Below are 27,225 nucleotides of genomic sequence, written 5' to 3' on the forward strand. Positions count from 1 at the left end.
ACCTTATCTTGACCGGCCTGCTCTATGACTAGGGACACCTGTATTTCGCGAATACATTTAGTGTCTAGGTACATCGCAAAACACCGTAGTTTTTTTCCTGTAGTTATTGGCTGTGGTCGGCGAGAGGTGTTTTCCCGCACTTGATGGGGCCAATGAGAATGTTGATACCGTACTGCTGCACGCACACGATTCGCTATTACTCTAAGAAAAAACTACAGTGTTTCGTGACATACCTTGACACGAAATGTATTCGCGAAATACAGGTGTCTCAATCTATGACCAAACTGACATTCACGCGCCACTTAAACTCACACGTGGCATTGCCAACTGACCGGTGGGGCTCGTTCCCTGGACTGCAAGGCACACGCATCGAGCCATCACATAGCTTCATAGTTTACCAGCAGGTTGGCCTTCAGTCCCGTGCAATGCAGTTAAGAGAAAATGCAAGATACCTAACTGTTACGAATATATATATAGTATGGCCTTTGAATATATATACTGTATAGAAGTCGCGAGTGGAAAGGATTTACTCCTACGTTTTTCAGAAGCGTATGATGAGCAGCTTGGGAACTTCACCGCTGCAGTGCGCTGCCGTAACGCCCTGTATCGTCTTAGTTGTTATTTACCCGTTAGGGCGCAGCACTGTCGCCCGCTGTCATTCCCCGCACCCCCCCCCCCCCCCCTTCATTCACTGCAGCTCAAGTTCGTTCAACGAGTGGGGGAAGGGGTGTTTGAAGAGTTCGACACTTGTCCGCTTGGGACCACCACAAGTCGATTCCCTAGAGATGGTGGCGATTGCGGCGGTGAATTAACCAACTACCTCAAAACCGTATTAGAAATTTTAACCTGGGCTGGCGACTTCTATACAGTATATATATATTCAAAGGTATGGCCTATTCAATTCACTGGTAAAAAAAATCAATTACAAAATAACGAGGTGGTTACCAATTCCATTTACTCCCACATCACCATTCTTCTAGCTGTTTGTAATCTGTAAACTGCAGTAAATGAGTATACGCCTTGCAGTTAAGTCATGTGTGTGTTTGTCTGCAGTTTGGGAAATACGAATCAACTGCTGAAAAAACACTTGGTTTTATGAGAGACTCGAAACCACACAAGTTTTTCCAAAAATAAATCGATACAAATCATATGCCACGAGTGACCTTACACGCCCAGTTGAATAAAACCAACAGTTTTAAAACAAAAATAAATCTGTTAGTAAAACTGCGTGTCAGCTGTGTCAGCTTCAATCACGGCTCTTTTTCCGTGGTGTGTTTTGGTACGGCTCTAAATATGTTACCAGGTGTTTGTTTGGAATTCCTAGACTACCGTAATTTACACACTGCTGACTTGGAAACAGTCCTTGTGAAAATAATCATTCCTCGCGGCTAGCACAAACAAGTGAAAGTACACGCCAAGGAAGCATGTGACGTCACGACACAGCCTTCCCAAGATGGAGAAGCGGGTATTGGCTGAATGCACGCCGCTGACGCGATAGTTTCTACTTCAATCACTGTTTCCAGCGGAGTGATTTCGGCTAGAGTTTCCACTAGTATAATAAATAATATTTAGAAGTTACAACTGAATACAGTGTATCTGCTAGGAACAAAAAGTCAGCTTTCTGTGTAAAGTGTTCAGTGTTCGAATCTTAGACATAACATTAATTTTTGACGTTAGTTTGGTTTAGCCGCAGCTTTAAAGAATGTGATTAAAAACACTAACCAAACACAGTTGATGCTAAAGTTCATCTCCAACCCCTGCTTGCAACTTTATGAGTAGAGACTGGAAAAATTCGCGCTTTCGATGACCTCTAGGATAGACTCCACTACCCTCTACATACTCAGGCAAATGCCACTTGCTCATTGGCTATTGACTCGTGACACATGTCAACTGGGACGCTTGCGATTCGATACTTTTTTGGTTGAAGGTTTCTCATTGGCTAAAAGTCCTTCAGATAAACTGTAAGCCAATCACAGAAGCAATATAAATACACAGTTGTTTGGATTCTAGCATATCGTGAAATGAATCCGCGAATTTTTCCGGTCTCTAAGGACTCTGCATATTCCTGGACACGATGAAAGGGCCAAACATGTTTTATTTGGGACGTGAAAAGTGGGCGAAGCACGCGCCGCGGTCGCCGCCATTGTTTCACCGCCGGATAGCATCGTCAGTGCCCCAACCTCGGCGACAAGAGAAGGCAATCCATTACCGGCGCAGGGGGAGGGGAGAAAGAAATGTAAGGTGGGGGGATTTCGGAAAGCGCCGGATAGCATCGGCGACGGTAAAAGCGCCCGAGGCCACGCCCCCTCGGGAAGGCTTTGCGGGATACGTCACGACGGTGTAGCGCTATCGCGGCGCAACACGCCCCGCGCGGACACCGCTTGTCAATTATTCCGAGAGCATGATTGAAAGGCCCGTGGATCCACGGGGGCCACCGCGCCAGGGGAGGGGCGGAGTCGCAGCCAATCACACGGCGCGGGAGAGCGGCATTACGGCGCATTAGGAGCTCCCGGAGGATTACGCGACAACTATCGGTTCGCGGCGCAAAAGGGGATGACACCTGGGTCGAGGGGGGAGGGGGGAGTGGACAAACTGCGGTTACCGCCAGCGGGGAGATTACCAGGATACCCCGGGACAGTTGAATGCGGCAGTCAAATAAATTACAGCCCCTTCCTTCTCCCTCCTTTCCACGGCCCGAAGCGAAAACCAGCAGAAAAGAGTAAAAAAAATAAAATAAAAAATAATGGGCGAGCTTTACCTGATCCGACACGGAAAAAAAATTGCAATTTTAATTACCGGTGAAAAAACAAAGCGAAACCCTCGGATAAAAAAAAAAGATAAATATCGCGGTTTACCGCCGCGTGGAAACAAGCTTGCTCGACGAGGATTATTTGTCACTGCGGCTGTCTCGCTATACGGCTGGTGTTAAAACTCCCGTGACACGTGTTCGTAACAGGGCGTCATTAGTAGAGACTTGCAAAATTCGCGGATTCATTCGGTGATAGGCTAGAATTCAAACACATATACCTCTTAGATAATTATGCTATTGGCTTACTGTTCATCCGGACGAATCTCAACCATTTATAAACCCTCAACCAAAGAAGGATCGAATCACAGGCAAACCAGCTGAGACGACTTACAAGTCGGCAGCCAATGAACTTGCGTTAGTTGCCCGAGTGTACAGGGGTATGTGCAGTCTATCCTGAAGGCCATCGAAACCGCGAATTTTGCAGGTCTCTAGTCATCACTTGGCGTGTTTGATCTCATAAGAATGTACGAGGTGACGAGCCAAACAGTGCGAAGGAAGACGAGCCTCCCGCCGCGACAGCAGCCAACCAGTCTAGACCGGTGGCACAACTGCAAGAGTGGACGGAGAGCCAGGGAGGACCACGTTTCTTCCAAAAGAAAATGCTACGCCGCGGGGCGGACAGGACTAGGACTTGATAAAACTGTCGTCCTGGTATCTGTGCGAACCCCGCGAGATACAAGGGTGGAGAGGGGGGGGAGACAGAGCTACCAACCCCTCCCCCTCGGTTGTTTGAGTTTGCAACCCGCGGTCACAACGCGCCAGAACGCTCTCTGGTGATCAGCAAATTGACTGCGAAACACCGTGGACAAATAAAGAAAATGGGGTTGTGGGATGAACCTCATGGTGCGGGGTGAGGGGGAACAAGAGATGCGGCGTGTGCAAAACAGGCTTGACGATGACAAAGTATTACGAGTCCGCGCAAAAAAATAAACAGAAATAATATTTGGCGCAATAACTAGAGACCGGAAAAATTCGTGGATTCATTTCAGGGTATGCTAGAATCCAAACAACTGTACATTTATATTGCTTCAGTGATTGGCTTACAGTTTATCTGAAGGACTTTTAGCCAATGGGAAACCTTCAACCAAAAAAGTATCGAATCGCAAGCGTCCCAGTTGTGTCACAAGTCAATAGCCAATGAGTAGAGACCGGAAAAATTCGCGGATTCATTTCGTGATAGGCTGAAATTCAAACTTGTGTACATTTCTGCTGGTTCTGCTATTGGCTCGCAGTTTAACTGGTGCTCTCTCGGCCAATGAGAGACTATCGACCAAAGAAGCATCGAATCACAACTACCCAGTGGAGACTCCTCACAATTTAGTACCCAATGAACACGCGTGTTTACTTGCGAAATGCAGAGGATAATGGAGGCTATCCTAGAGATCATTGAATCCGCGAATTTTTCCGGTCCCTACCAATGAGCAAGTGACATTTGCCTGAGTATGTAGAGGGTTTTGGAGTCTATCCCAGAGGTCATTGAAAGCGTGAATTTTTCCGGTCCCTACCAATGAGCAAGTGACATTTGCCTGAGTATGTAGAGGGTTTTGGAGTCTATCCCAGAGGTCATTGAAAGCGTGAATTTTTCCAGTCTCTAGCAATAACTAGAGACCTGCAAAATTCGCGGTTTTGATGGCCTTCAGGATGGACTGCACATACCCCTGTACACTCTGGCAAATAACGCAAGTTCATTGGCTGCCGACTTGTAAGTCGTCTCAGCTGGTTTGTCTGTGATTCGATTCTTCTTTGGTTGAGGGTTTATAACTGTTTGAGATTCGTCCAGATGAACAGTAAGCCAATAGCAAAATTATGTAAGAGGTATATGTGTTTGAATTCTAGCCTACCATCGAATGAATCCGCGAATTTTGCAAGTCTCTAGTAATAACAGTTACGAGACCTCGGTCGCGGGGCAGGTAGAGTTAAAATACCTACATGGTGCTTCCTTGATTCCATCCTTGGTAGGGACTGGAAATATCCGCGGGTTCGACGACCTTCAGGATGGACTCCACGTTCCTCTGCACGTGTGGGAGACGTCGCTTGTTCATTGGCTGCTGACATGTGATGCATTTCTAAAAGGTAACTAACTGTGGTTCGATAGTTCTTTGATTGATGGTTTCCAATTGGCTCAAAGTTCCCTTGATTAAAAGGGATTCAATACGTGAAGCAACACAAATATATAATTATTTGGATTTTAGTTTATCACGAAATGAATCCACAAATTCTTTCGGTCTCTAATCATTGGTAGGGGCAGGTTATTTACGCGGGAAAAAATCTTAACTCCTATTAGATTGCAATAAGATATATACCCGCGCCACCTGTCTGATCCTTGTGATTAGCTACCGTCTGCGAGAGAAGTCGTTCCCTTATTTGAACGAGCCACTCAGGACGCATTTGCTTCCGCAATGAATTACTGTGATTAGTAGAGACCGGAAAAATTCGCGGATTCATTTCACGATATGCTAGAATCCAAACAACTGTACATTTATATTGCTTCTGTGATTGGCTTACAGTTTATCTGAAGGACGTTTAGCCAATGGGAAACATTCAACCAAAAAAGTATCGAATCGCAAGCGTCCCAGTTGACAAGTTTCACGAGTCAATAGCCAATGAGCAAGTCGCATTTGCCTGAGTATGTAGAGGGTTGTGGAGTCTATCCTAGAGGTCATCGAAAGCGCGAATTTTTCCGGTCTCTAGTTATCAATAATTTGGTTTTTTTTTAACATTGCCCAGTCAGCGTTGGGTAGATCTAGGTGTAAGCGGGTGAACGCCGAATTCAAATTTATTTCAGTTATTATTCGGACATTACCAAAAAAAAAACTTGGACTATGCCAAGTTAACCCGGGTAAACCTAGGTTTACTTCTTCTTCTAGCGCTACCCGTGACATATGTATCGTTCGTCTCGGCAAGCTTCGGCGGACACCCACGTCGAAAACCGCGACGAGCGAAACGGCATTCTAGTCGCAGTATTTAGTAAAATATTGGCGACTGTAGACCCCGGTAGCAGCCGTGTGCATCCGCGTTTCCGTGGTGAAAAACAGAACAAACTATTAATTAATTAATTAACTTTAATGTTCCCGTCTAGCGGCAGAGGCGAAGAAAACAAATGAGTGCCGAGCCCGTAGCAGCTGTCACCTCAACAGGAACACTCGAGCGACGCGCTGAACTATCTGACGACAGAAAACTATAAATCTACACTTTATTACATTTACCAGTAAAACACCATTTAAAAACCAATTGAGAATAAAAAAATTACACACGAAAAACTAACTTCGTGATAATGAACTTGTATGATGTTTTAGAGGACTAAAATAGAAAAAGGTTTCAACCATTACTTTTTATTATCCTCTGTTTATGGTAACTAATATGAAATATAGACCTGTTACGACAGCGATAAAAAAAACTCGATTCAACCCTCAAACACGATATAATTCGCGCCGGCCAACAAATTTCCATTTAATTTCGCCACACGGCGTTTAGCGGGAACCGCCCGAGGCGAATTTCGTATTTGGCGTATTATTTAGCTGCGTGTTTATTAAAGTGATCGTTTATCCACATAAGAGCAGAGCGATGATTTATGTGCGAAGAGACAACGTCCAACCGCCGAAAATTACTACCGCAATCCACTCAATGAAAAATTGCTGACAAAATGCCTAATTGCTGTCTATACCATGGTATAACTTCACTTTAATTTCTAATTAAAAACCGTTGGCGGATATAAATACGAAATTAAAGCGTGTGGAATGACGCATTTGACGTCAAGGCGATTTTCACCGGGAAAAAAGATTATAGCACTGCAGACAAAAAAAAATGTTGAATACCTTCTCATTTCAAAGCAACACAGTGATATATATATATGTGTGTGTATGTGTGTGTGTGTATGTATGTATATATATATATATATATATATATATATATATATTTCTTGTGTGCGTGTGTATGTCACTGAACTCCTCCTAGACGGCTGGACCGATTTTGATGAAATTTTTTGTGTGAGTTCACGGGGATTCGAGGATGGTTTAGATTCACAATTGGATATTTTATCTCGATACTGAGTTAAGAAAAAACTTAAAAAAACACGCTTTAAAAGCAAAAAAAGTAAGCATAGTTGATAATTAGCCTCCATGGCAACGGGCTTTTGCATTGTTGTTGGCTTCTGCGTAACCATGGGAAAGGTTTTTGGTAACGGCAGTGGCGTGCCCAAGAGGAGGAGTATGTATAATGAGAAGATACAAAATGTCCAACGTAGAAATACTTACCGCCATATCCATATCTCACAACAAGTACATTTGGGCAGGACAATGTCTGTCGGGTCCGCTAGAGAGATAAAGAGAGATGCTTAGTATACGTTTAAAAAATTACATTATTAATAAATTAAAAAATTGATTGAGGCATTGCAACGCATGCCGGGCATTATCTAGTATATATATATATATATATATATATATATATATAAAAGTATGCCTAGCGAGCAGCTTATGGAGGAGGTATGCGTGTATCTCGTATCTTGGTCAATTTTGTTAAGATCAATTTTTTTTTACTATGGTTAAGAACCTTTTTTTTTTACCAACTTTGTAATCAATAAATATGGTTTTTGTATAAGAATTCCCTCTCATTTGTATGTACAGCTTGTGTGGTTAATAATGGTTCCACGTAGCAAATGGCAAATCACGAGATGATTCAGTAACATGCGAGTAAATACCTGATTCTACAACTAGGGCCCAGACGGTATCATAACATAGAAGTTCTCATTTAACAAATCAATAACCCACACAAAAAAATTGGTTGTATGTAAAGTCGGTTTATGGACGATAGTTTAACGTGACGTCATAACAAAACATTGATGACATGATTCATACTTTTATGAATAAAATTGAATCATTATTATTTAATTATCACTATTTCGTGTGGATACAAAGAAGGAGTGAAATGAAATCTACAATTTGATTGATAAATTTACTTTTATTTGCACTAATTAATCCAATATCCAATCTGTGTTATTCTGTTAAGGATAGGAGGACGATAGGAAAAGTAGGAAACGAATGGGAGTGTTTCAAGGATGACGTGAAGGAAAATGGCTTACCCAACACCAAGATGCAGTCAAAAATAATATATTTGCGCCACGGACTCTGCAAAAATACTAGGAGGTTCAGGTTAGCAAAGAATATAAAATGAGCGTAACGGGACACAGCGAAACGGGACAATGTGCGTAACGGGAACCTTTTTCGTGCGTGCAGCCGGCGTTCATCGATTTATTAGACGTTGTCACGTCAAAAAAATATGTACAAATATACAAGCGTACAGACGAGGGTACGGAAATGCGAGAGTACAAGAATGTGTACAAGTATCCGTTGGGAAGTATGCGAGTGTGCGTGTATCCAAGTGCACAAGTACACAATAATACCAATTAGCAAGGAAGCATGTGTTCTATAGTGCAAGCAAGCCGTCGAAAACTGCCGCTGCCAAGCATGTTTTAGGCAAGTAATATGACAGCTAAAATATTATACTTAATATCTAGAGATCGGAAAAATTCGCGTATTCATTTCACGATATGCTAGAATCCAAACAACTGTACATTTATATTGCTTCTGTGATTGGCTTACAGTTTATCTGAAGGACTTTTAGCCAATGGGAAACCTTCAACCAAAAAAGTATCGAATCGCAAGCGTCCCAGTTGACAAGTGTCACGAGTCAATAGCCAATGAGCAAGTGGCATTTGCCTGAGTATGTAGGGGGTTGTGGAGTCTATCCTAGAGGTCATCGAAAGCGCGATTTTTTCCAGTATCTAACAATGTATATTCACCCTTGAAGTTCACGACTGTAAAGAACACGACACGACACCTGCAAAGAGTTCACTACTCAACTATCGAGTACCCCACTCCTTAGCGTTGCACTTTTCGTTCTCGCTACGCTGCTCTGGCGAGTCATCGCTTCGACTTATGATACCGGATGAAAATAGTTTCAATTCAAAAATGACAGATTTTAATCAATACAAAATACACTAAAGTAGCTTGGCTTCTGGGTTGTAGCCTCGTCCTTGGCAAATAATTCACCGGCGTTTCGGTCGACATTGCAGTCGCCATCGTCAGGGAGCAGTTACCTGCAGTTGAGTAGGTAACTGCACGCTGATGATGGCGACTGCAATGTCGACCGAAACGTCGGTGAATTATTCGCCAAGGACGCGGCTACAAAACCCAGAAGCCAAGCTACTTCAGACAATGGCCGTAAAAGCCTGCGAACATTATTAAAATACACTAAAATCCGTCAAAACAAATGGACTAGTCCGCCAATTCCCTTTGTATGTGATTCAATCCTTCGCGCCGTCTGAAACTCTGGACCATAATAAAATCACATTAATTTAGATTCTACTCTAGAAAACACGTTTCCACGGATTACGTTTTTTTTCTTTACTTAAACTCTTGTGTGACGGAACATGAGTTGACCACATTTCGTGATTGCAGACATCAAAAGCAAACCCATCTCAATTGCCCACCACGGGTGCATGCACTTCGGTGATTACCGCCGGGTGTTTGGTATTAAGGGCTGCGCGGTTTACATCTCTCTGCGTTTTCACAGCACTTGGCGGTGATACAAACATGTTTCATTTACCCCACACGCGCGCGCGGCAAGCGGCGCGTGCGGAAACGATGTAATAAACACGGCAAATTGAAACACGACGCGAGCGCCGCAGCGCAGCCGTGGCGGAACCTGTGGAGCGACGCTCGAACTACAAGCAGCCTGGCGCGAGCCGACAGCGCCTGACACCTGTCGGCCGTCCGCGGAACCACGTCCCCGAGCAGGAGGAGAAGGTGGAAGGAAGGAACAACGTTGAAGAGCGTTATCGGCTCGTTAGCGCGGCCGATGTTTACAAATCTGCCCGCCCTGGAAGCCAGATTACCGCCTTACACGATCAAGTGGGCGGCGAGCCAGCAGGCTCTGCAAAAACTCGCAGCTCCTTTAACAGCGTCAGATAAGAACTGAGCTCATTATCGGAGGGAACAGGAACATGGGGCCATCATAAAAAAAACTGATTAAAGTCCTTAACACATTGTGTATATTTTAGAATAACCCAAAAAATAAACTAAAAAAAAAATGGGTGCGTGTACTTAGGTACGCGCGTGAGAAGTTATACTTCTTTTGCATCATTAAAAAATAGTTTTTAATTGCATGCAAAAATAGTGCGTGGAGTCCCTCCGCGCAGAAGAAGTGAAACTTCGTAATGTGGAAATGAAAATAGGAAAGGGTAGAAATTGATTTTAAGTGAAATCATATTGTATCAAATCAAACTTAAAAAAAATAAAGGAAATAAATTTGTAACGAGTCATAGATTGATTTTCAGAGAGAGAGAGAGAGAGAGAGGGAGAGAGAGTGAGAGAGACCTATTGAATGTCTATAAAACTAACTTTTTAATGAGAGCAGATATTCATGAAATAAATCATAAAATCATTCAACGATAAAAGCTGTTTATTTAATTAAGCGGACGGGTTCGCCCCAAGGAGAAAATGGACGCGGCGAGACCTCGTGGACATAGAAAAATGACACACACTCACTATTTATGTGTCTATGACTATGAAACATGATTTTTTTCGGCAATCTAAATTGTAATATACAAAAAGGGTATTGAAAATTGAAACAAATATGGCGACACTACAAACTGTCAGGATCTTTATTTTTTTCTTACTCTCTACTTAGTTCCTTACAATAGCATTCACTCTCGCTCTCTCTCTCTTTCTATTCCCCCTCCCCAGGAGCGTTAAACGTTTAACGCAACCTTGTTGGAAGTATGGGTAAATCATTTTTCATTACTGGTTAGAAAGCATTCGATGATGCAGTTCATATCTGCCGGGTGCTGTGTTTGTGAACTGAGGCTGTTTTCTATGTAAATTAAGCCTACTTTTATGCGTGTATGTCCGTGTGGATGTGTGTGACAGAGATGTCAAGTCCGTAAATATGATTTATATTTAGATTTAAATGCACGTATGTCTTACAAAACAACATTTAAAGTCGATTGACAATACTATGGGTAAAAATTAGTTCACACTTGCAGGTTAATTAGAATTAATATTTTCAATATGGTCTATTAAACCACCTGCTACAATTTATGATTACAATCACAAACAAAAAAAGTCGAAAATAAAATAAAAGGCATAAAATCAAATCAATAATGCATTATTGGTTATTACTAAATAATTAACTTAAGAATTTAAATTTTAAAGTTACACATATTTTTAAACATTTCTAAGTTTTCAATTTTTTTTTCCAGCAACATAGTGCGTCTCTTAACATTTTATACTACACATGAAGAAGGTAACAGGAGTGAAGTTGGTCCGCATGCATGCCTTAGTTAGATGAGATTATAAGTTTGACAAAAAACATTTTCAAGTGCTTTTTTCAAGAGTTTCAGATAAAGCTATATCAAATATCGTAATAGGACACTATTAGAAACTCTGGTCAAATAGCAATGGCGAAGAGCGAGACATTTTTCTGCATCGCTTCCAAGCTATTTTCCAATCCGCGCCGCCAGATGCCACGACTGTAAACTAGTTTCACGCACTTAAGGAGATTGGTGCACGGTAAAAAAAACGGTCACAGCTTCGAAATTAATTAAACTGGGATCGGTTGATCACCAAAGTGTCTGTATGTCGCCGTTATTGTGCATGTAGGTGGCCTTCGAACGGGATGGGTGTAGAAGTAAAAAAAAAAAATCTAAAAGCATCAAAAGAACCCTTTTATAACGAAATAAGTGTACTTTAATAGAAACGAATTTAAATGATTAAATGCATGAATTGTAACGAAATAAATCAAAGGAAAGGACTGAAATGTGTGGAAATGTTATCTACTTGAACATATTAATGTGAAATAACCGAAATAATCTGAAACGATACAAATGGAAATGAAATAAATCCACATATACCGAAATGAGTCGGAAAACTAATATAACAAATAAAATCACTTATTACAATACAAATTGAATTATTTGTACCTTAATGCAATTAAATAAATAAAATCAAGTAAAATTTAATGAAAAAGCGTCAAAAGAACCCATTTATAACGAAATAAATGTACTTTAATAGATGTAGATTGTGCTCGGCAGGTCCTATCTCGCTTTCTCTCCCACGCACAGCCGATACGGTTGAGAGGAAGGCTTATCAGCTTTCTTTTCCATCAGTCCTTCGCTTCGAACAAGGAATACAAGAGGGGTGGGGGAAGTGGCAGTGGGTAGTGTCCAGGTGTCCGCTGTCCACGGCTAAGATCACCTCAACGATTATAGTTCGAGGAGCTGGACCATGTTTGCCGCTGTACTGTACCCACATCGTGAAACATGATTGAAACTATAACCCATGGCCCCCACACATTAGATTAAGGGCCCTGCCCCCCCCCCCCCTTACTCAATTTTACAGTCACGTGCAACATTATAATTGCATTGTATATTTCTTACCTACTCTCTGTTTAGAATGTTATTTAACCTGAAAATACGGGGATATAAGCATAGTTACTATTTTACAAGTCCAAACTAAACTTTATTTATAAAACATTCGATATGTTTTTTTTCTAGTTGGTAAAAAAAAATATAATAGTTGAAATTTTAAAAATAAACAGGGCTGAGCCAGGGGTCCACCCAGCCTCGCACTTGTGGGGGCCCAAGCTATAACCTTTCCAATAATGCCTAAATTCTGCAATATATATTTTAATTGATAAGATTGTAAATAGAGGGCGGTGGCCAGCAGCTGCTTCCTGTTCGAGTCCCGGCGACGCCGCCGTGGTCGGGCGTCGCAGACGAGTCGTTGCCTTGGCAACAAGGTCGTGGCCACTAAGAGTACGTCTCACAGTGACTGGTTCTGTTATATTACCCGTGTGTCAGGTGAAATTAAATATATATCATATACATACTTCTGATACGAATTTTCCGTAACATTGAACGTATTTACTGACTTAGATTCACAGTTTACAAAACTTAATAAGTAGGGGCAGGCTTTTTTCGCGAAAAGATCTGAACACCTACTAGACTGCAACAAGGTATACCCGCACCAGCGGTTTCTTCCTTGTGATTGGCGGCCGTCTGCGAGAGAAGTCGTTGACTTATTTGTCCGAGCCACTCAGGACGCGTTTACTTCCGCACTGAATCACTGTGATTGGTGTTGTTACAATCGATATGTACCTGGGAGAAACTCACCCAATCACGAAACACAGACGATGCTATAGTGTTTTAACTTTCATCTAGTCTCGAAATCTTTTCGCGATAACTGCATACCCCTATTAATAAGTAAGCTTCACAACAGTGTGCGGTTAAAGATTTAGCGAAAGAGTGCTCTTTCGCCCTCGAGCATCACCGGCCCGGACTTCAGTCCTCAACAATGAGGTTCTTCGCACGCACCATCACTGAACATCCCTGTATGTACAAAAAAAATCGTTGGGTTTAATTGTTTTAAAATGTTGACTCATGCGAGTCTAAGTCACAAATATTTAAACTGGTTTTTATTTCGTCCCAGCCTGATTGACAGCGACAGCAAGGAAATCCACAGAATAGTATTGAAATAAACTGTGTATAGAAAATTAGTAGCTTGTTACACTAGAAGATAAATTATTCATTACATTACAGAATATTCCCGGGTATGGTTATTTTCCAATATGTACTGTAGAAGTGTGTGACACATTTAGACATCGTTGGTTAGTTTTCTACTTCAATTCTAAATGTAACCAGTGAAAATAATTTTGTTACACGATTTTTTTCCCCCCACGACATAATTTATTGAGTGAGCGAGGGATGTGTCAACTACAAAGTGTGACCTTGACTGGAACAACGTGACTTCATCCGCTCGCCACTTCCCTCGGACATTCCATCCCTCTACACACCATTCTTCCCCCTTCCCCCTAACCACTACCGGCCCCAGCGGTGACCCTCCTGATCCCCGCCTGACTACGTAGTTCCAAGAAGTGTCAACCTCAGCGCCACGTCGAGGGGACATTCTTTCCGGCGGTGAAAGTTTCACACGCAGTGCTAAAACTTATTTATGTATTTATCTATCGTCTTTATTGGTGGCGAAGTTAAGGCGGTACGCCTTTTCTTACACTTAACCACTTTTCTGCAATTACATCAAATAGTGGAATATTAAAAATTAAGCATGATTAGAGACTGGAAAAATTCGCGCTTTCGATAACCTCTAGGATAGACTCCACAACCCTCTACATACTCAGGCAAATGCCACTTGCTCATTGGCTATTGACTCGTGACACTTGTCAACTGGGACGCTTGCGATTCGATACTTTTTTGGTTGAAGGTTACCCATTGGCTAAAATTCCTTCAGATAAACTGTAAGCCAATCACAGAAGCAATATAAAGGTATAGTTGTTTGGATTCTTGCATATCGTGAAATATCCGCGAATTTTTCCGGTCTCTAAGCATGATATATGCAGATGATGACTAAATATTTAGAGAACAAATTAAAATTGTATCTTAATGTTCAAATATTAACTATTACAAATGATTTAACCATAACTAATTTAAAGTAATTAAAAATTAAGCATAGACATTCATAAAAAGGAAAGTGATTAAACATACAGAAAATAGTATAAAAAAATAGGTGCTACTACATTAAAACCAGTCACTCGCACATTCACACACAGATTCAAGCAATAGGGTAGCGGCGAAGTGATCATGGTAAGCAGTTGTTACAAATATGTTTTTTTTCAGCCTGTACTTAAAGGAAGCTAGATTTTTTGTTTGCCTTGTCGCTTAGTCTGATCACTCCTGTTTACGTGTTTTGGGTCAGATCGTGTCAAAACCAAAAAGGACACTAGAATACATAAGTAACTAAGTCTTGTATTTTTTTTTAGTAAATTTTCAATTCCATTGAAATTCATTTGTTCAGTAACTTCTAAAACAGACCAGCAATGAACTATGGAAACTTAACTACAAAATGTAACAACTAAAAAAATTTTTTATCTGTTTCTTTGGTTCGACTATTTATTTGTCCAATCATTACGTGAACTAAACTTAAGATTAACATTCTTTAAGATTTCTCTTTTTACTGTAGGTTTGGCAAGAAAATAAATACATTTACAAGGACATAACTCAGTAAAAAATATATTATTTAAGAAATAACTACTGTAAATTTTTCACTTAAAAAGAATATTTTTAAAATAAATATGTACAGTTAGTTAAGTTAGTATGGTGGTAAGTAAGTTCCTGCTTTCGTTTAATTTGATGTAATGAATGAACTGTGTATTTTATAGGAACTTTAAATGTTTATAGAAATTAGTGGCGTTTTTGCTGTTAGTTAACACGGTAGGCGTTTGTACTTTGTAATAGCTTTACCTGTGACTGTCAGAAAACTGACGTGGCTCCGACTGGGGAACTTAAAATTTTTTTTTCCTAACCTAACTAAAACTAAGTCCGGGTTAGGGCAGGGACCTAGGTGCGTCTCAGGCCGAAGCCTATACGCCTGGTCATGCTGGGATTAGCCATGCAGGGAGGGGGTCGCATGCATCGTGTGCTAGGAGGGGATTGGCCAGCCATGGCAGCAATTAATTGAAGCGCCATGACTAACTCCCCTCACACATAAATCTAGACTACAACTGGAGATAGGTTGGGCCCAGGTAAAACCTGCATAGACACAGGGAAAAACCTGGGCACTGTCATGCGGGGTGCAAATTTTCACGCATCAAGCGTAGGAGAATACATGAGACAGGGTGGTCTGGATGAGGAGTTGGACAGAGTAGAAAAGAGTCTACCATGCGCGGGGGGTCGGGAACTTGGACACGTGGTCCGCTTTTCTTTTTGTCCAAGACTGGATTTCGTGACCAGGGACGCGAGCGCCCCTGGCGGCGAGTGGCTACACTGACCATTCACTGGGGAACTTGCACGCAAGCACGAGACAGGTGAAGAGGGGAAGCCTTCTTTTCACAGACGAGAGAGCCCAAAGCCCGATCGTGCATCTTCGATTTTTTTTTGTTCATTGTAAATAAATATGGCGGTGTTGATAAAAGGATGCTAATGGTCAATTAGGTTAGGTTAGCTGCATTATAAATACTTTAAAACATCGTGGACGGTTGATTTGGTTAGGATAGCTACATTAAAGATACTGTGAAATCATGTAAACGGTTTCCTATCGCTGGATAGCTACATTTTAAAAAAGTTATTTGCTAAGCAATCATAAAATGATTTTACAGTATTTTTAATGTAGCTATACTTACCTAATATAACCAACCATCCACAATGTTTTAAAGTACTTATAATGTAGCTAGACTATCATATGCTTCTTTTGACTAAAAAAAAAAAAAAAACAAACAGATAAAGAATAATTCTTTAAATTACTTCTTGCTAAATTTAAGAATGGCATCTTATAAGTTAAACCCGCGCATACGGAGAATAAATGCCCGCTAATTCCCCCCCCCCCTGTTGTGGTACGGGGGGGAAAGAAAGCGAGCATGAACGAGGATCAAGGAGGAAGAGGGGGAGACGCACCTGGCAGGGCGGCGTGGCGGACGGGTCGAGGGCCGCGGCGCCTGGCGGGGCCGGCCTCTTGCCCTGGGCGTGGGTCAGCTTGCCGTTCTTCAGCGCGCTCTGCAACAACCACACAGCCCCGCCTCAGCCGCGCACACTCGCACGCACTGCCCGCGTGCTCGCGATAAGCACACACACACGTACTTCTGACAGCAAACATGTTTCACAGTCACGTTTTTGCAAGCGCAGGCAGATTCCCTCCACCCCCCCCCCTCATGGGCTAATTAATACCTGGGGGGGGGGGGGAGCACGGTATCTACGTCCATGCTGACTGGTCTCATAGCCCCCCCCCCCCCAAATAGTTTTTCATTCCTCACACTAGCAAACGCTGCCTGTTCCTACACGTAATGCCACTCCGCCCCTGCTCATTAGTTATCCAGCTAATAACAGAGTGACTAAAAAATATAATGCGCCAGTTTCATTATCGTAACACTTTAATTAAGACTATTTACAATAAACCATGCAATCCCCCTTAAAAATCCCCTTAAATAGACGATAATTGAACCAGATGTATTAACAAGACCATATCATCAAGAGTTACAAACATTTGTCACCTGTGACGATAATGAATTTTGAGCCGTTATTACTAACCCGGAAACATGTGAAGCCACAAAGCATTGCACACGACCGCGACACACGCGAGTTTCCTCTCTCTCTCTCTCTCTCTCTCTCTCTCTCTCTTTTTTTCTCTCTCTCTCTCTGTCCCTCCCCGTCCCCCCTCTACACAAACAAAACACTGTCGCGCTCGTTCGTAACGCTTGGCCACACGACACCGCGGCCCGGCCGGAAGGCTGCTACGCCACCGATGACAGCAGAGACCTCCCTACCGACCCTACCACCGGAGACCAGGGTTCGACCGTCGCTTGTCTCGCCGGATCTCCCGGTGGGAGCGTGTAGGGCCGTGTAACACTCTCTAGACCACGGAAACTATCCCTGTAAGCTCGTCTAGCTTTACACAGAAATTCAAACCCAAAGTTTAATTTTTTTTTACAGTAAATGAAAAAGAAAATTCGGAGCGATACCGCTATGTAATTTCCCGACTCCTCTGGGTTGTCCACTGCACTGAGTTATCGCCGGCTGGGTCGATGCAGACGGCTGCATCTCTCTGGGCGTCTGGGCGCTTCCTTGCTTCTTCTGGCGTCTTCTCTCTGACTGGCGGCATCGGGGAGTCTGGGCGCTTCCCTTGCTTCTTCTGGCGTCTTCTCTCTGACTGGCGGCATCGGGGAGTCTGGGAGCTTCCTTGCTTCTTCTGGCGTCTTCTCTCTGACTGGCGGCATCGGGGAGTCTGGGAGCTTCCTTGCTTCTTCTGGCGTCTTCTCTCTGACTGGCGGCATCGGGGAGTCTGGGAGCTTCCTTGCTTCTTCTGGCGTCTTCTCTCTGACTGGCGTCATCGGGGAGTCTGGGAGCTTCCTTGCTTCTTCTGGCGTCTTCTCTCTGACTGGCGGCATCGGGGAGTCTGGGAGCATCCTTGCTTCTTCTGGCGTCTTCTCTCTGACTGGCGGCATCGGGGAGTCTGGGCGCTTCCTTGCTTCTTCTGGCGTCTTCTCTCTGACTGGCGGCATCGGGGAGTCTGGGCGCTTCCTTGCTTCTTCTGGCACCTTCTCTCTGACTGGCGGCATCGGGGAGTCTCGGAGCTTCCTTACTTCTTCTGGCGTCTTCTCTCTGACTGGCGGCATCGGGGAGTCTGGGCGCTTCCTTGCTTCTTCTGGCGTCTTCTCTCTGACTGGCGGCATCGGGGAGTCTGGGAGCTTCCTTGCTTCTTCTGGCGTCTTCTCTCTGACTGGCGGCATCGGGGAGTCTGGGAGCTTCCTTGCTTCTTCTGGCGTCTTCTCTCTGACTGGCGGCATCGGGGAGTCTGGGAGCTTCCTTGCTTCTTTTGGCGTCTTCTCTCTGACTGGCGGCATCGGGGAGTCTGGGAGCTTCCTTGCTTCTTCTGGCGTCTTCTCTCTGACTGGCGGCATCGGGGAGTCTGGGAGCTTCCTTGCTTCTTCTGGCGTCTTCTCTCTTACTGGCGGCATCGGGGAGTCTGGGAGCTTCCTTGCTTCTTCTGGCGTCTTCTCTCTGACTGGCGGCATCGGGGAGTCTGGGCGCTTCCTTGCTTCTTCTGGCGTCTTCTCTCTGACTGGCGGCATCGGGGAGTCTGGGCGCTTCCTTGCTTCTTCTGGCATCTTCTCTCTGACTGGCGGCATCGGGGAGTCTCGGAGCTTCCTTGCTTCTTCTGGCGTCTTCTCTCTGACTGGCGGCATCGGGGAGTCTGGGCGCTTCCTTGCTTCTTCTGGCGTCTTCTCTCTGACTGGCGGCATCGGGGAGTCTGGGAGCTTCATTGCTTCTTCTGGCGTCTTCTCTCTGACTGGCGGCATCGGGGAGTCTGGGAGCTTCCTTGCTTCTTCTGGCGTCTTCTCTCTGACTGGCGGGATCGGGGAGTCTGGGAGCTTCCTTGCTTCTTCTGGCGTCTTCTCTCTGACTGGCGGCATCGGGGAGTCTGGGAGCTTCCTTGCTTCTTCTGGCGTCTTCTCTCTGACTGGCGGCATCGGGGAGTCTGGGAGCTTCCTTGCTTCTTCTGGCGTCTTCTCTCTGACTGGCGGCATCGGGGAGTCTGGGAGCTTCCTTGCTTCTTCTGGCGTCTTCTCTCTGACTGGCGGCATCGGGGAGTCTGGGAGCTTCCTTGCTTCTTCTGGCGTCTTCTCTCTTACTGGCGGCATCGGGGAGTCTGGGAGCTTCCTTGCTTCTTCTGGCGTCTTCTCTCTGACTGGCGGCATCGGGGAGTCTGGGCGCTTCCTTGCTTCTTCTGGCGTCTTCTCTCTGACTGGCGGCATCGGGGAGTCTGGGCGCTTCCTTGCTTCTTCTGGCGTCTTCTCTCTGACTGGCGGCATCGGGGAGTCTCGGAGCTTCCTTGCTTCTTCTAGCGTCTTCTCTCTGACTGGCGGCATCGGGGAGTCTGGGAGCTTCCTTGCTTCTTCTGGCGTCTTCTCTCTGACTGGCGGCATCGGGGAGTCTGGGAGCTTCCTTGCTTCTTCTGGCGTCTTCTCTCTGACTGGCGGCATCGGGGAGTCTGGGCGCTTCCTTGCTTCTTCTGGCGTCTTCTCTCTGACTGGCGGCATCGGGGAGTCTGGGCGCTTCCTTGCTTCTTCTGGCGTCTTCTCTCTGACTGGCGGCATCGGGGAGTCTGGGCGCTTCCTTGCTTCTTCTGGCGTCTTCTCTCTGACTGGCGGCATCGGGGAGTCTGGGCGCTTCCTTGCTTCTTCTGGCATCTTCTCTCTGACTGGCGGCATCGGGGAGTCTGGGCGCTTCCTTGCTTCTTCTGGCGTCTTCTCTCTGACTGGCGGCATCGGGGAGTCTGGGAGCTTCCTTGCTTCTTCTGGCGTCTTCTCTGTGACTGGCGGCATCGGGGAGTCTGGGAGCTTCCTTGCTTCTTCTGGCGTCTTCTCTCTGACTGGCGGCATCGGGGAGTCTGGGCGCTTCCTTGCTTCTTCTGGCGTCTTCTCTCTGACTGGCGGCATCGGGGAGTCTGGGCGCTTCCTTGCTTCTTCTGGCGTCTTCTCTCTGACTGGCGGCATCGGGGAGTCTGGGCGCTTCCTTGCTTCTTCTGGCGTCTTCTCTCTGACTGGCGGCATCGGGGAGTCTGGGCGTCACTCGCTGCTTCTTCGATTAGCGGGAGTGGACCTGACCCTGCGGGGAAGGTGATTATCCCCTGAGGTGTCGGAGTTGTTGCCGGTTCTAGTATCCGAGACATGATCCAACAGGTTCGCGGAAAGGGTGCAAGGATGCGAATATATAGCCTCTCCGCACCAAGTGGCAATCCTCTGCCTCCACGTGGGCACCGCTGTTGGGGGCGAATCGTGGTGACCATGTTGGGATGGGTAGCCTCAACCTCTGGTCATAGCATCGCCTTAACTGAAGAGGACAATGCCGGGCGTAACCCTGCCGCAGTGCATCATCAGTTGCATGTATGGGACCAGAAATGGTGGATTGGCTGAATCTGCGGGCAACAGCAGATGCGATTGAAACCTTCCTGGGGGGTTCGACTTCCGAGCCCCGGCGTCTCGGCCCCAAAGGGTCCCATAGTGAATGGATCAGGCCTATGGTAATGGAAGGATTGAGTGTAGCGCTGCGGTGTTGCATGCACCCGGGCTTTAAAAAGAGCCGTAAACCGCTCGACTAGGTGTGATACATTCCCCTAGTCCAGTGGTCGGGGGAGGGGGAGGTACCGAGGCAACCCCGAGGCCCTCCTGCGCACGCACCGTGGTGTCATTTCTAGTCAGGGCTTCCTGCGATCGCCGCCGGATGAGTTCAGGCACTTCCGGGCCTTAATCGGCTGTAAATCTGCCGGGCCGAGGTACGGCAGGTCGGAGGGTAGTCCGAGGAGACGAGGACACCCTGTGGAGTAACTCTGAAGAGTGGCAGTCAGTTAGCAGCTGGCGAACAGTCTGCCGAATCAACGCCAAGTTGGTAGTAGTACGGGAAGAATCCATGAAAGATTGAACGGTGTCCCGCTGAGGTTTCCTACAAGGCCCTGGATTCTGATTGGGCAGGACTCGTACCTGGTGGTGGTGCTCCGATCGCTTGGAGCAGGCTCCGAGTGTTCCCTAGCCCGATGCAGAGTCGACGTTGTGAGCGAAGACACAGCTCCGGTACTAGCCTGGATAGCTACAGAGGTTGGATAGTCCTCCACCGGACCACGGGTTCACAGGGTGTTTTGAGGGGTCCCAGCGTGATGTGGGAGATCGGGGAAGGCGCCAGCAGTGCTGATAAAGTCTTAGGGCACAGCACACAGCCGTATGGTTAGCTGAGTGTGGTAGAGGGACTGAGGCGGTGACTATGCTGGGTTGATGGCCCCAGGCGCTGTTCAGCGCCGAAGCTCTAATACCAGCGCAATCACTTTGGGTTTGGGAGTTATTGCATAACAAATATTGTGCACTAAATAATATTAAAGTATTATTTTTACTAAACGTTATTTGTCCGTTGCCAGCTCGGTTGCGACTAAACGCTAGCCGCGCGGTGACATCTCCGCGGGGGCGCAGGAAGGGGAGAGGGGGGTTGACGCCAGCGTTTTCGTGTCGCCGAGGTCCTGTCATGACCCACCGTGCGAAACACAACACGTTCATCTAATTCACGTCAAAACACATAGCGTGGAAGGATATCATCCCCCCACCCACCGGGGACCGATTCCTGGGAAGTATTGGTCCTCAATAAACAAAAAAAAAGGGAGGGTGTAAAATACTTCCGACAAAAAAAAAGCACAGCACGAGGCGGCTGAAGGCCTTCACAAAGGCAGTTTGAAGGCGCGGGGCAGTCGCCAGACGGGAGGGGGTTCGGGGGAATCTGTCGGCGGTTCGCTGCCTCGCTTCAGTTGCCCTCAAAATACGACCGCTCTTTACGACCAGCCTGTCCGGCGCCCGGCAGTAAAACAATCGGCCCCTCCCCGCGTGGGCGCGCGAGACGCCACTGCTTGCCACTGCCACCTGGCGGGCTCCCCGTGAACTCGCGTCTCGTCCTCGGTTCACAGTGTGCAGCGGCGAGAGTAAGCAACGTTGGACTGGCCAATGATTGGTATGCCCAGGCTGGCAGCACAATGTGTCGGACATACATGGCCGCGGCGGCTGGGGCAACATGTAACTATGTTCTTTCAATTAACTTGGCTGGCTGGCAGCCTGGCGGGAAACGACGATAGTCGCCCCCTAACAACCAGTTATGCCCAAAAACCCCCAATGCGGACATAAATGTCCAAGTACCCGCCCTTGCTTAGTTGATATTTTCTACTCTGACCAACTCTTCTTCCGGAACCATCCTTCTGTTTCCCGTAACCAACCTGCTTGTCAATAATGCATGAAATTTTGCATCCCGCATGTAAGTGCCCAGGGTTTTCCCTGTATCTAAGCAGGTTTTACCTGGGCCCAAATTATCTAGTTTTTAGTCAAGAATATTCAGTGAGGGGAGTTAGTCATGGCGTCAATCCCCCTCCTAGCACATTATGCATGCTACCCCTCCTGCATGGCTTAAACCCTGAATGATTAGAGCGTATAGGCTTCGTCCTGAGACGCACTTAGAGTCTTTCCCTAACCCAGACCCCTCCCAAATACACTTAGTTTTAATTTAGGTTAGGAAAAGGTAAAAAAAAATACAGTGTGCAACTTGGTAGGCATTTACTCTCACCCTCTCTTTCCAATGCAAGACTCCTGCCATTAACGCTGTTCTTGTTTCGGTGTGCTTGCTCTGTCGCCAGACTTAAAATTTCCAAAATGTTTCAGCTGTATTTTAAAATTATAAAGTTGTTTCGTAAAAGTATATATTGTAACTAATCATAATCTGAACCCTAGAATACAAAAGTTGACTATGTGTCGTTGGTGCGCACATTTTCTTGCCAGTGTTATTTTGTTCTTTGCAGAATTGGGAAGAGAGTTTGGTTTGCACTTTTTTCTTCAGGAGGTAGGTTAAAAATTTGTTTGAAGTTTAGTTATTGCAGTTTTTAAAAAAATATATATGTATACGAGTAATAATATTTAATATTTATCTTATTAGTCCCAGTTGTAGAAAACAATTAAAAATAACGAACTTAAAAAAAAAATCAAAGAAATATTAGATGATGATAAGTTTTCTTTCTCTAAACAGAAATAAAACCAAATATATTACTTTCTCTGCCAACATTTTGAGTCAGCCTATCGAACATGAACTAAATATTCATGTATGTAACGAAATAAACGTTAACTGTGAAAAATGTAGTGTCATAGAAAGAGTACAGGATATAAAATACTTAGGTACCTATAGTGCTCGACTCTTTTCTAAAATGGGATGAACATGTTTCTTATCTTACAAACAAGATTCGAAAAATGGTGTATAAATTCGTTGAACTAAGATCAATATTATCTATTGAAGGTATTAGAATGATTTAATTTGCTATTTTTCAGTCTGTTATGCAGTATGGCATTCTGGCTTGGGGAGGGATGAGTAAAACATCAATTAATCCACTTATAACAATTCAAAAAATTATTTTACAAGTTATTTAAAAAAAAACACTTGTACCCATCCAAGGAACTTTTTAAACAATTAAATATATTTTATATTAAAAGAGTGTTTACTAGAGCTGCAATAATTAATATGTATCAAAGGTATAATCAGTTAAATTATGTAGATTATAACTATCCTACACGGCATAGATAGAGCATAATTTACCAATCCCTCTATTTCATAAAACAATATCTCAGAGATCTTTAGAATTTTTTCTTCCAAAAATTGTTGTTATTCTTCCTGGAAAACTATAGCTAAAAACTATTTTAAAAAAATATATGTAATTTACTTTAAATACTAATTTTTATTGAATTATATTTTCATTTATTCGTGTAACAATGTTATAATTTATACGTTTTTTTGTTTATACATTATATTGAATTTTAATAAACTGCTCTTTTTCACTTTCATCTTTATAAAACTAATGTAAAGTTTCTTAGGTTATATTTTATATATTTATTTCTCAGTTACTATACATTTACAAATGTTTACAATCGTCAAAATACCGCATGTAATTTGAAGTGACTAGATGCACTCACATACAAGCTTGCTTTCGTGAGTGCTAAATTTCCTGGTTCATTAAGTGAATATTGTTAACAAAGTGTAAAAAAAGGGGAAATATATTTTTATTATTATAAGTTCTAATGGATGCAGGCACTGGTAAATCACCATCGCCTACGCTATCAGAAATTACAGTCTATTTACGTCCTTTGCAACGAAGAAAACACACCTAAAATAAACGAAGGTTTCTTGTGGATTCAGATAACGGTATCTCCGTTGACAGTACGCCGGCTTCAGTCTACGCAGTTCTGAGATACGTTGTAAACAAGGTAAACAAGCAAGTGGGGGGAAGACGAGTTTTCGCAGCTATGCTTTTGGGGGGTTATTTGATATAAGTAGGATGATGCCCGCGAGTTTGTGTAAAACTCAACACCCGGATGTTTACAAAGATACCAGTAGATTAAAGAATATATCTGGCTTAAACCAAATGTGCTGTGTGCGTGTTTACACCAGGGGGATGCACCACAACGCCGAACGTACAATAACGCCGAAAACCATAACGTTGAATGCCAAATTGACTACAACGCCGACAACTAGAAAACTGCTGTGTACCACAACGCCGAATTACCACAACGCCGAAATACATTAACGCCGAAAAATGTCATTGCAGGACTGCCACAAAGGTAAGGTTAGGTAAGGTTAGGTTAGGCTAGGTTTGGCTAGCCTAGGTTAGGTTAGGTTGTGGTATTTCGGCGTTAAGATACATTTAAGAAACACACACAAATTCATTCAGTTGTTTTACATTTTGCTCCTGTGCCCCCCTCCCCCCCCCCCCTCCCAGCAGCTAAATTTTTCGGCGTTACAGTATTTCGGCGTTGTGGTACACAGCAGTTTTCTAGCTGCCGGCGTTGCGGTCAATTTGGCATTCAGCGTTATGGTACTTGGCGTTATTGTACGTTCGGCGTTGTGGTATTTCGGCGTTGTGGTAACGACCCGTTCACCAGCAGCTGGCGGTGGAGAAGGTCGCTCACTGCGGGTCGAACAGGGAGGCGCTATCTAGAGCCCGTATTGCTGTCCGGGGCTAGCTTCTTCAGGAGGTGAAAGTGCAGCCTGTCATTGCTGACGATGGGTCCTTGAGGTTGTTACTGACCATGTTAGCAAGTTGGTCCAGAGGCGCGGGTTGTTCGAAGGTGCACACGTGGTGCGAGTTTGTAACATGTGTGTTACGTATCCGCCATTTTAGAGCCAGTCTGAATTATATTATATATTATATTATTAAATTTTCCTTTTTTTAACTTATTTTTCTGTTAATTATTTAGTAAATTTGTATTACGCTAATTAATTATTATAATTTTTTTAGGTTCTGAAGAAATAAGAGATACTGGCCGTTTATCGCAGACCGAAGGTCATAATTTGTATCAAAAGTAGTATTTATGATTAATAGAGACCGGAAAAATTCGCGGATTGAATGACCTCTAGAATAGTCTCCACTATCCTCTGCATTTCTCAAGCAGACGCGCGTGTTCATTGGGTGCTAACTTGTGAGGCGTCTCCACTGGTAGCTTGTGATTCGATGCTTCTTTGGTCGATAGTCTCTAATTGGCCCAGAGAACCCCAGTTAAACTGCGAGCCAATAGCAGGACCAGCAGAATTGTACACGTGTTTGAATTTTATCTTGTCACGAAATGAATTCGCGAATTTTTCCGGAGTCTAATTTTTTATGGTGTTATAATTTCAGTGTACGATGTTAGATGATTGTTTATAATGTATTTAGGTCTAAATATAATGTATAAACTACATGAGATTAAATATATGGTAGAATTCTTTTTTTGTGCCGCTGAAGTACGGGCGTGTAGTCGTGACGTCAGCGAGAGAGGAGGTGTGACGTGAGACATCCCAGCTGATGGGCTGGGAGGAGTTCCGCGCTGACAGTCGGCGGGCTGCCTCCCCTAATTTACAACGCCGAGGGATTTTATGTTTAAGCAAATATATTTTGACGTGACAACGTCTAAAAATCGATGAACGCCGGCTACACGCACGAAAAAGTGTCCCGTTACGCACATTGTTCCGTTACGCTGTGTCCCGTTACGCTGTCGGCGAGTGCAGTAAAAATAGGTTATGTTACAATTGACTAAAAAATTATGGTGATTCATATAATTGATAAGATATTTGATTAAAGTTTATTTACATGAAAACTTGTTCATAATTATATTTAAACTTTATAGCTAAGCGCCAGTTTTTAGAATTAATTACAAGTCATCTACACGTGAACTGTTCGCCAACTGTTTATAAAGTGAAATGAAAAGTTAATGTGGTTTTCATTGCTTATTAATACAACAATTTCGGCAATAAAGTTTAGATATTCTTGCATATTAAAAATCTGATTACTAGTATAATTTCAAGTATTTATTCTTTTATATTAAAATAAAATGATTAAGTTTTATTCATAAAAGATATGCAATCATTTCATCAATGTTTTGTTATGACGTTGTCACGGTTAAACTATCGTCCGTAAACCGACTTTACAGACAACCAATTTTTTTTTTACAAGTGTTGAAGGTAACACCGGGTGTGTATAATCTACGCGAGCGTGTGTGCTACGGGAACTGCCCGTCATATGCGGTCGTCGGCACGCCGTTGCGCGTGTGTTTTAAGGTGTGACGTTATAAGAAGAGACACCTCGGCATTACATGCCTAAGCTAGTCATAATCAGGTTTGTATACCCTGCATAAAACAAGTAAGTGGCCACTTACAACTATATTTGGGTGGACGGGAATTCTTGCATGGTGCGAAGATGTGTGAAACGAATATGTTAGTCACGAAGGATTTTGCTTCGATTAGTATTTAAAATACCTTTGAAGACTATAACTTTTATTTCACGCAAGGTTAGTGCAGATAAATATATAACAATACCTAGCGACGTATAATTACACCATTTAGAGACCCGGTGCACAGTTGCTGGACGTCACTCCCGCGTTGACTTTCAACTTGAGTATGCGGCGAAGACTGCTCGGGCTATTAACTTTTCTTAACCGCCAAATTAAATGTTAATTTTATTGTAATATTATTTTTTAATATTGTAGTATCTTAAGATTGTATATTAGATTTAGATAAATGTGTTAGCCTCTTTTAGTATAAGCAAGCACGAATATATGTTTTTTAAATAGTTTTAGCGAGTGTATTTTTGGGCTACTATTTGGTAAAGGACTGAAACGAGAAATACGCACGGCATTACCTCGTGCGTAGAATCATACATGCAGCCTTTTGAATGATTTGTATATAGTTTTGTAATGTATATTTATTTGTATTTATTTTTAGTGTTTAAATTCATGGCCACGCGAAAGTCAGTATGGGTATAATTTGCCGTTCTGCAATTATTGTGATTTTGGAAATGCGTAAATAGAAGATGTTA

The 27,225-nt window shown here is 43.9% G+C and overlaps 1 protein-coding gene across 1 annotated transcript in view; it reads right to left on the minus strand.

The window, feature by feature from the left end:
• The window catches only part of LOC134530004 (proline-rich protein 36-like), a 258,535-nt gene that overhangs the window by 152,324 nt on the left and 78,986 nt on the right, over positions 1-27,225 (minus strand). Inside the window, exon 2 of the mRNA XM_063364530.1 lies at positions 16,269-16,367. Coding sequence (XP_063220600.1) covers positions 16,269-16,367 — 99 coding nt within the window. The remainder of the gene's footprint in view (positions 1-16,268; positions 16,368-27,225) is intronic.

This window comes from Bacillus rossius, chromosome 3 (genome assembly GCF_032445375.1).
Source record: "Bacillus rossius redtenbacheri isolate Brsri chromosome 3, Brsri_v3, whole genome shotgun sequence".
In the NCBI taxonomy this organism is placed as follows: domain Eukaryota; kingdom Metazoa; phylum Arthropoda; class Insecta; order Phasmatodea; family Bacillidae; genus Bacillus; species Bacillus rossius.